Below are 10402 nucleotides of genomic sequence, written 5' to 3'. Positions count from 1 at the left end.
TTATAAACTGGAATCACCAAACATGAGTAAGTGAATTTGTGCGCGTATCAACATGAGTAGGTAAACACAAACGAGAATACATCATTGTAACTTGTTGAATAATAGCGTGTATCATCATGGGTAGAGGTGCACAAAAAACCCGTACCTGAAACTAGACCCGAAAAAAAATATCCAGAACCGGTTTTTTAATACCCGGGTATTCTATGCCCGAAACCGGAACCGACCCTACCCGTAGGGTATGGATAGGGTATGCATTTTGAGCTCAATACCCGTACCCGGAACCGTACCCGATTTATACCCGTAAATACCCGAAACCGGTCATACCCTATACCCATACCCGGTACCCGATATCAATTTTCTAATATCCGAAATAATACATGAGTTTTTGAAGTATATTTTTATGTTTACTTCACAACTTTCATGTTTAAGTTTTTAAAAAATACATATTATTAAGTAAATAATTGTGTACTTAAGTGGATTTACGGTTTTTATAATATAGTTTAAATTTTTATAAATTACAAAGCAAATTTAAATTTTAAACAAACTTAAAAATGTATACAAAAATTATAAATTCAAAACCCGGTATTAATGCCCGGTCTTACCCGAACACATACCCGGTTCCAATACCCGAAGCCGATCATACCCTACCCGGGTAGGTAAGGTTGAGTTTTTCTCCCCAATACCCTACCCGAACCCTACCCGATTTCTCTCAATACCAGATTTTCTAATACCCGATTATACCCGAACCCGGTTCATACCCGAACCCGGGTATTAGAAAAAACCCGATTTGTGCACCTCTAATCATGGGTAGGTTAGCATATGAGAATTTCAGTGATTATTGTGCACCTCTAATCATGGGTAGGTTAGCATATGAGAATTTCAGTGATTAGATAATAATAACATCTTGGGTAGGGTAAGGTAACATGATGGTTATGATATAAAAACTTAATGTAATTAATTTGTGACTTCTTGTATGTTTAAAAGAAGAGGTTGGGACCTTTTTTCCGCATGAATGTTCCCCTCGTGCCTTCAAAATTGCGGGCACTACAAAATGACGGATTAATAAGAAATGCATAGTATCTATATGTGACTTTCATGGCCCTTCTTTAGAAAATGAGTTGGTTTGAAAAATAATAAAAAGCATATAGTTTCATATATTTGTGTTCCCTCAAAATAATTCAATAACGGACAACAACTATAAAACTGTATGCATTTAAAAAAAATGTACAAATGGGTTTCCATTGATGACGACTCCACCTTCTACCTGGTCTTGTTCAATACCACCAGCAACCGCCAACGTTATCACTGCCACCTCCATTAATGCACACTCTCGCCACTCCACCACCACTTTGTGACCGGCGTGCCCACCAATACTCAAACCACTAGCACTCCAGAATCATCACCTCTAGCCACTCCACCAACGTTGTCGCCACTTCACCGCCACGACCATCACCACTAGCCACTATAAAAAGAGAGATCAGGTGAACCTATTGTTTTCTAAAACAAGTTATTTTTACTCAATTCTATTTTGGTCAAATGATTAATATATTCCATAACTAAATATACTTAAATAAGAGTGATTTCTTTTAAATATATCTTTTCTACCACAAAATCCCATGACATTTGTATTTACAAGGATTTAAACCACTACATGTAAAAGTGACTATAGAACGAGTGACCAACATGTCTTAACAAAATGAGATATACAAATCGCTACCAACTATAGTACCAATCAAATCTTTTCAAATATATTATACACAAAAAACCATAAAAAAAAGATAACGCCAACGTCTTTGTTTTATCCATAGACGATGATCTCGAAACCGACTTTGTACACTCCACAAGTGTAACAACCATTTGCCACCTGTCCATTTTCATGCATACACCTCACACAAACCTGCCACGTGTCCATACTCACTATTCCAACTCGACCAACTTCACATGACCTAAATTCTAACTTCAATCTATATATACACACACAATCAACGTTCAATCTTATCCACATCCTTATCACAAAACATAAACCAGATATAATAATAATAATAATAACAAAAAAAAAAAAACCAATCATGTCAAACCAATATGATCAGTCAACCATGCAACGCTATCACCAACAACAAATAAGCATGAAGACGATGATAATCGCAACCGTCGTGGGAGTAACAATCGGAGGGCCGCTTTTGTTCTTGATGAGTTTGTTCTTCATAGCAACAATGACTCTCCTCGTAGGCACCTCACCTTTACTTGTCATCTTCAGTCCTCTTTTGCTAGGTGCTGGATTTGTGACCGTAGCCGCTTTGGCCGGGTTCGGGGCCGCAGGCGTGTTAGCAATGCTGGGACTGTCGGCTTTGGGTTGGGTTGTCCGGTTAGTTAGAACCGGTCAGTTGCTTCAAGGTGTTAAAAGTGCAAGTAACAAGTTGGTGGAGACTGGGGAGAATGTGAAAGAAAGTGTGAAGAATAATGGGAAAGAGTTGGTGGATCATTTGAAACAGACTGCTACGGAGGAGAACTCGAAGACGAATGTGACGACTAGTAGAGGTTAGTTGACAGTTGACGGTTTAGATTTGTGGTGTGTTCGTAAAGTTGGTTCAAGTGGTGGAACTATCGTTAATAGTTTATGCATGTGTGTACGTTTACATGTTGCGAACATGTGTCGTCTTCTTTTTGTGTAATGTGAAGTTTTGTAACATACTATTTTAAATTAGTGAATAAGATATAAGTATCTCCGTTATGATGATATTTTAATTATTAATATTTCACGTTAGCTACTATCGTAGCTCCGGTCGTGTAGCATCTGAAACATCAAACATGAACATGTTACATGCTTAGACAACAAACCTCATATAACGTTACATGACATACCTAGCAGGGCCGTCTTCGAGAATTTAAATGCCTCGGCCGAGCCAATATAAAAAGGCCCGTAAGCCTTAATGAAAAATTTTTATTCGCTAATGTATATGGATAAAATTTTTATCGACTGATTTATTATAGCAGAAACCATTCTGAGCATGTAATTATCTCATTAACCATTGCAATAAACCTTATTTTTAACACAAAAAAACATATATATGTAATATGTATAAAAAAGTTTGTGCCCCGGTCAATGGTGCAGCTCGCACACTCTCTGAGCCTCCTCTGATACCTAGATAACAAGGGAAATTACCAATCACGTTTCTTAACTAACCACTAATTCTACAAATACCCAAAAGCAAACAGATCAACACAAGATCTATTGAATCAGCACAAGATCTTGTTCCAGTGTCAAATGAACAAATGGGGTTAGTCATTAATCATTCCTCGCAACACAAACATAGAAAATTGGGTTTCACTTCAATTTTACATGCTTGCCCTCAAATGAGGTTCAAGTTATTCAATACATTGTCAAGAACGACTAAACCTGTAGATGTAATTATGGATCCATAATAAATAACTTTTTATTAAGATCATCTCTTAAAACAGATATAAAATCTAATCCCATCAATTATGTCAAGAACAAAGTTAATTAAACTATATATCTATCTATATAATTGTCTACCATAAAATCCTACGTGTCGCTCTCACCACCATTTCTAAAGCCACCAGATTTCTTTCAAAATAGAATCTGAAACACTAATGGCGATTCTCTTTCGTCATCTCTGGCGATTCAAACTTCTTATTTGTGATTCGCAAGCCTCCTTCCCAATCCAAGGTATGTTCGCCTGTTAATGGGTTCACTTATTGGTATTTCGTTTAACTGTACATAAACTCTAATTGGATTTGATTTTTCGCGTAACAACAATATTGAGACTGTTTAGAATTTATAGATGTGTTGTTCGACAACTTCAATGATGTCTTCTATATGGTATTTGATTTCGTGTATGATATAAACCCTAAATTCGTTTCAGAAACTTGCATGTGAATTATGGTGTTTTTGCATTTATTTACAAACGAATTAGTTTGACTAAATTAAGAATAGTGGTTTTAATATGATAGTTTTCTTCACGGGCCAGTTCTGATCGTTGGTTAATGGGATGGGGAGTAGATGGTAGACGATTGGTTTCTGGTTTGCGAAAAATGAATATATATTTTTATTCAGAAATGCTTTCAAATTTTTTTATATTTGGAAATCTTCATTTTAAAAATTATGGTTCAGCTCATAGACTTGAATTGCTTGTCAACCACGTTTACCTTACATGCTCAGTACTTTGGATGACTTTAAATTGTTTTAAGCTGTGTGTTCAATTGTAATATATCACATTAGCAGTTCAGTTTATTCATTGTTAGACTTATGCTCATCTAACATTAGAATGGTTTTTTTAGACAACTTTTGGTTAAAACTCATTGCGAGGTTATCAAGACTAGCACGCTTTATATGTTATCTTTGAAATCTTGAATATACATTAGACTGTGCCACTGGTCCATGCTATTTTACTAAGAAATCAAGATTGATGCACATTTTAGTGGATTCTTTCTTCTTTTTGAGTCCAGTAACATGGTTCTTTAATGATTTTTGTTATTTTACCTTTTTCAGGTCCGGAATCATTTGGTTATTTGAGAAGGAAAGCACAAAGAAACAAGTAATGAACAAATGATAATCATTCCTATAAGTATAAATTTGTTTTGCATTTAGTTAGATTAGAGCGCTAATGATTCTTGACAAGGGACATCGGATGGGGACATGGAGATGCCTTTTAAGTACAAAAACTTTAAAAATGGCCGCACCTGTTTCACTATTTGTTATTATGCAGGAAAGGTAATTTTGAAACTAATATAACAGTTTTGGAGCTCTGTGTCTACTATGTTTTAAATACATAATATTTTTTATATATTAGTCATTTTACACTGTTTTTGGCACCTCCTGATTCCTTCAATGCTAAATGGTGAAATCTCATGCGTTTGACCCGTTTTAATCATATTTGTCTTGGTCATGGGTCTCGCCAAACCCGGATAGCTCTTAAACAGATCCCCTTTATTATTTGTGAAACTAAAAAATCAATCGTTTTCTCATTACGTCTTACCATTCCAAACCTTAAGTTCGCCTCTTCTGTCCAAACCTCTACCGATTCCAAAGGTAAATCTTGTGAATTTGTTTGTTAATTTGCGTAATTCACCGTAGATTTAAGATAATTTGCTCAAATTTGATCGTTGTTTATGTTCCATTCGTTGAATATTTTAGTTTGCAATTGTTTAGTTACTAATAGTTGATTTCAGTTGCATTTGTTGTGATCGTCTATTTCGTTAGGTTTCGTAGTTCTTAAGCTAACTACTGCAGTTATTTGTTCACATTTATCACTATCACGTGCTTTTGGGCCTTTGTTATTAAATCTAGGGTTTTTGTATGTTGTGGTGATTTTGTTTAGAATGATGGATTATGTGTGTATCGATCATTTTGTGATTGATTTATATTATTGACACATGTTTGTTGAGATTTTGGGGATAATTGACCTAATTTAGCATTTGATTGAATTTGTCAATACTTACATAAATGTGTAGTGATTGTTGATTGTTATATGTTAAATGATACAAAATCTTTGGATGGGAAATAGCAGAGTGAGTGATAGGGGCAGCGCGCCAACTTGAAGCAATGACGGTATTTTTAATCAGAGTCAAAGACTCCATATGGAATTTTGAGTCTTCGAGTTGGAGGTACTGAAGAATCTATATCTCGGTCTTAACTAGGAAGGAGAGAGATTTCTGACAATCATCATCCTCGCGATAGTGGGTCAGTTTGTTTGTTTCTGTTCCATCTAATTCAACTTGCTGATCGTTCTTACTGTTTCGAATAATAATTGATCAAACAAGTTGTGTTTTCTTTTATTTCATTTTAATATAATATATTAATACGAGTTTGGAGTTTAAATATTTTATTTTTCCTCATTTCATATGTTCAGATTGGTAGTGCCAAAACATATACAATGATAGATTAGATAAGTCAACGGATGGCAAATTTGTTGATGGCTGTTAGTCTTGAAATTATTCTTCATCTTCCCCTTCTTGCCGAAAATAAGGAATATTACATTTTTCATGCTATGATGTGCATTTAATTATTGCATACATAGATTTCAATCAGTTCATTTTCTCTCATCATATTTATTTTTTACCAAATAGTATTTTAGAACTATTATTGTTTGATTAAAGTGATGATAAAAATCATGATTTTTGTTGCTTCTTAGATTATGGTAATGACGTAAACATCAAAAATTTATGTGGCTAGTTGTTTTAAATTTGTAACGTTAGATTAAAGTGATGAAATAAATAAAAATTCTTAATGCTATTATATTAAAATAATGAAAAAATAGATTTTAGTGGGTATCGATCAATTGTCTTCATTTTTAGCTTTGTATTCTAATAATGAATAAAAAACCATGAATCGTGATTTTGTTAAAGTATTTAGTGGACTTTATTCTTAAGTTATTATGTATTAGTCTGAAATTAAAATGCTTAAAAATCAAGAATCTTGAATTTACATCCAAAAAGTGGTTCTTAATATGATAATGTTAAAGATTTTAGTGTGTAATGGTAAGGTGAGAGATAGATTCTAACAATATACGACTAGATTATATAACACCCTCTTTCTCTTTGAAGATGCAAACAAGAAAGTTGCAGGAACAAATACGAACAGTGAGAGCAGTCGATCAGATAGTGCTTTCACATGCATTGTTGAAGGTTGTTAGGAGAAACATTTTTTGACACATCTTAGATTTGGAAGGTTAAATTTTGGTAGACCTGGATGCTTTTGAAAGGAAATTTTCAACTACATTATGCATTTGTCTTTTGCTCCATGCTTCTGATTCTGACTTTACAAAATTGAATATGTTATTTAGGCAGAGAAGTACAGGAGCAACAGTACGGTTAAAGGAGGCATCCTATATAAACAAATCACTTTAAACTCTTGGGTAGGTGCATTATATTCTTTCTCAGCCAACACTCCACTTGTACTGCTCTTGGAGATGACTTGAACCATTTTTATCTTCAATTAAACACATATTCCTCTGAGACTTTCTGAACATTTGGTTTCACTTAACCCTATTTTTCGCATAAATGACAATTTCCATGATTTTTGAATATAGAATTACCTTATTGTCTTGTCCTTATCGGAGAAATTATTATCTGGTGATTGATATTAACTATGTAATTTAGAAGATAGCTATGCACTAAAATTCAAACTACCCTTCTTAATTGAAAGAGCTCGAATATTAAAAAATATAATGAACATAACAAACTAATACATACATATTAAATCTAAACAAAAACTCAATTAAAAAATAAAACTGATCATTACAAAAAATAAAATTGCAAAATAATTAAAAGCAAAAACCTAACAAAATCCGCGTAACACGCGGGCTAAAAGCTATTATATATATATAGGGAGAGTATCAATTAAGAACTAATAGTTTTGTTGAGAACTTTAAGAACTCATTTTAACCAATCATCTTATTTTAATCATTATTTACTTTTCATTTAATTAAAGGGTATTGATGTAAATTAATCAAACTTAACGAATTTTATTATTTTCAAATCTCCCCAATTATCTGATTAACCTTCCTAATTTTTCTCCATTCCAATCTGCATATTAATATTCCGATTTTTACATATATATTGAGTTCTTATTTATTTTTTGGCGTTAGACTGTCCTTACTTTCAGAATTAATTCATGTTAAAAGTTTTATCCTGGTGGAGTTGAAGATCAAACATGAAAGTATATTCTAATTAATTCATGTTTAAATTTTGCTTCTGCAATAATATTTACGTAGAATATTTTTGGATTATTATAATTTTAAATAATTTTTATTTACCAATATGTATTAGCCCTTTGAATTTGTAATTTTCCTTTCATATAACATTTATACGTCAAATGCTTAAGTTAAATAATTACATGTGCAAAATATTTTCTATATAATGCAACCGAAAAGTTTTACATATATGTAAATTTACATATGTGCAAGTGACCCATTTACAAATTGTATATAACATTTACATATTTGTAATTTAGTTATCACAAGATTTTAAACCCCCACGAAAAAACACCTTTAAAAGTATAACATTTAATTATAACAGTTTCTGCCAATGCCTATTGATGACGGCGTAGCTCAAGGAATTAGTAAAATGGTTTTCACACATTAACGCTAAAAAGGTTAGAAGGTTAAAAGCTTCGTTTCCCGCCCAATTTATGTAAACAAGTACGTGAACAGTGAGCACGTGCTACAGTACGACGTCAAATCACTATTCACATCACTGTTCCCTCTGAACAAGGGACATGCTCAAATAAAGTAATATTATTATAATCATGGACCAACGGTCAAAAGCTTCCCGCTCATAAAAGGTCAACTCTCTAAGCAAACTGGAGGTTAACTAGTTTACACACTGGACAAAAGGCTTGCATCTCTCCTCTATAAAAAGATGACTTAGCCATAAACAAGAACACAACAAGATCTGGGCAGATAACATACTCTCCCTGATCTTCTCTTCTTCCTTGAGAAATATGCTCTTTGCTTATTTCTTTCTTACTTCACAAACATCATAGCTTCACCAAGAACTTCATCCAAAAACCGGTCTCAAACACCACGGTCTTGGATCTCCGGTGAACTATAACAACTAACAATAAACTAGTGAACCTCTCTCTGCGTTTTGAAAACGTAGAGGGACACCACGACCTGCGTTAGGTTAACTTGAACCCTTGAAGCTTGTTAGCCTAACCAGTCTCTTCACTATCACTGGTCTTGAAATTGTTGTTGCAACAAGTTGGCACCCACCGTGGGGCTACGCCGCTTACTTTATCTTAAAGACCAGTAGTGTAGCTCCATTTTCACTAAAATCGCCATGACGGAAGGTGGATCTCCCGATGAAGTTGACCAGGTGTCAAGAACTCCGACACCAAGTGCCGGCCAGGAAACTCCGGCGGCAACCACACCTTTTTCCACTCCGGGAGGAACTCTGACGGAACCCTTGTTCCTTGAGTTTTCACCTTTCCGAACTCCAACCCCTTCACGATCCGGAGTTCCTTCTCCTCATGCAGGAGTCACGAACACCCCGGAGCGTGTTGACTTGACAATGGAAGGGGTATCACGGCATTTCTTGCAACTAAGACATCTTCTTAACCAACACATGTGCCAAGAAAGAGAAAAGGGGATAAGAATAAGGCTGGATTATGACGATCCGGAGCCCTCACTGTCGCTAGGACGTCCACCTTCCCCTCTGACCAGCTCACGACCGGCTGCTTCTCATTTGGAAGCTGCTCCAAGTATAACCTGCCAACCTTTTAACCCATCTCATTACACCTATGGGAGACCAAGCCCAACGGCTTTCCCTTTGTTCACTTCACAACCCCTTGGGCATGAAGCCACTCTGGAACAAATATGGTAGTCACCAGCTTCAAGTGTTCCTCCTTCTACAGCCACTGCATGGGAGCGGGCTATGTTGGTCTTGCCATTGGCTCGAAGTGCAGCAATGAGCACTCCCATGGGAACAAACCAAACGGCAACAACTCCTGAAAGCCTTCAAGGCTTTAACCTCATGCCTCAGATGATGGCTCAAATGATAGCACACTTCCCTTGGACCCAGCTCATCAACCAAGCGCTGGGTACTCACCAAGGAACAACAAGTCATAATCTCACTACAAGGGTAGAAGACGACATTGCAAAGCCTTACAAGCCCGGTAACCTATCTTGTTTCTCTCAACAAATTGCCGATTATGACTCTCAAACGAAAATCAATATGCCACCCCATATAAAAACGTATGATGGGACCGAAGATCCCGAAGACCACCTCCAGGTCTTCACTGGTGCTGCCAGAATAGAAAAATGGTCCCGCGCAGAATGTTGTTTGATGTTCATGCAAACACTAGTCAGATCAGCCAGGATATGGTTCAACGACCTTCCTGCCTAAAGCGTTCGAAGCTTCGATGATCTGAGAAAAGGATTCTTGGCCAACTTTTCACAACAAAGAAGGTACGTCAAGGATGCCACAGTCATTTTCCAGATAAAAAAAAAGATGATGAGAGCCTTCGAGATTTCATCGAAAGGTATAAAAACGAAGGGTTGACCTATGTAGGGGCCGTTGAAAAAATGAGGGTGGCAGGCTTCATGAACGCCATCACCTCCAAGTACCTCACAAGGGACTTTAACAAGTGCCTGCCTAAAACCCTTGAAGAAGCTTTCGAACGAGCTGAAGCTCATATCCGAGGCGAAGAGGCCGTTGATTTCAAAGATCAAAGAAAAAGAGCTCCTAGTTGGCGAAGCAACAGCCCCGACCGAAAGAAAAGGAACTTCAATCCCTATGATAAATATCCAAGGAGCTCAGATCAACGAAGGCCTGAAGGTCGGAACCCTCCAAGCAGGGAAAAGACTGTGAACTTCACAGCCTTAACCAAAACCCCTCAGGAGATCCTTGCCACCGAAGAAGTGAAACACAACTTCCGACCTCC

At 36.0% G+C, this 10402-nt stretch overlaps 1 protein-coding gene across 1 annotated transcript; it reads left to right on the top strand.

The window, feature by feature from the left end:
• The first annotated feature begins 2069 nt into the window (after positions 1-2069).
• Positions 2070-2543, top strand: LOC143604903 (oleosin 5-like). Its single transcript, XM_077081237.1, has one exon. The coding sequence runs from the start codon at positions 2070-2072 to the stop codon at positions 2541-2543; it is 474 nt and encodes a 157-aa protein (XP_076937352.1).
• Positions 2544-10402: the final 7859 nt, after the last annotated feature.

Source organism: Bidens hawaiensis, unplaced genomic scaffold, assembly GCF_021521415.1.
Source record: "Bidens hawaiensis isolate Kalapana, Puna unplaced genomic scaffold, B.hawaiensis_p1.1 tig00067304_1, whole genome shotgun sequence".
NCBI classification, from domain to species: Eukaryota; Viridiplantae; Streptophyta; class Magnoliopsida; order Asterales; family Asteraceae; genus Bidens; species Bidens hawaiensis.
Note: the sequence above shows the minus strand (reverse complement) of the source record. Positions and strands in the feature narration are given on the sequence as shown.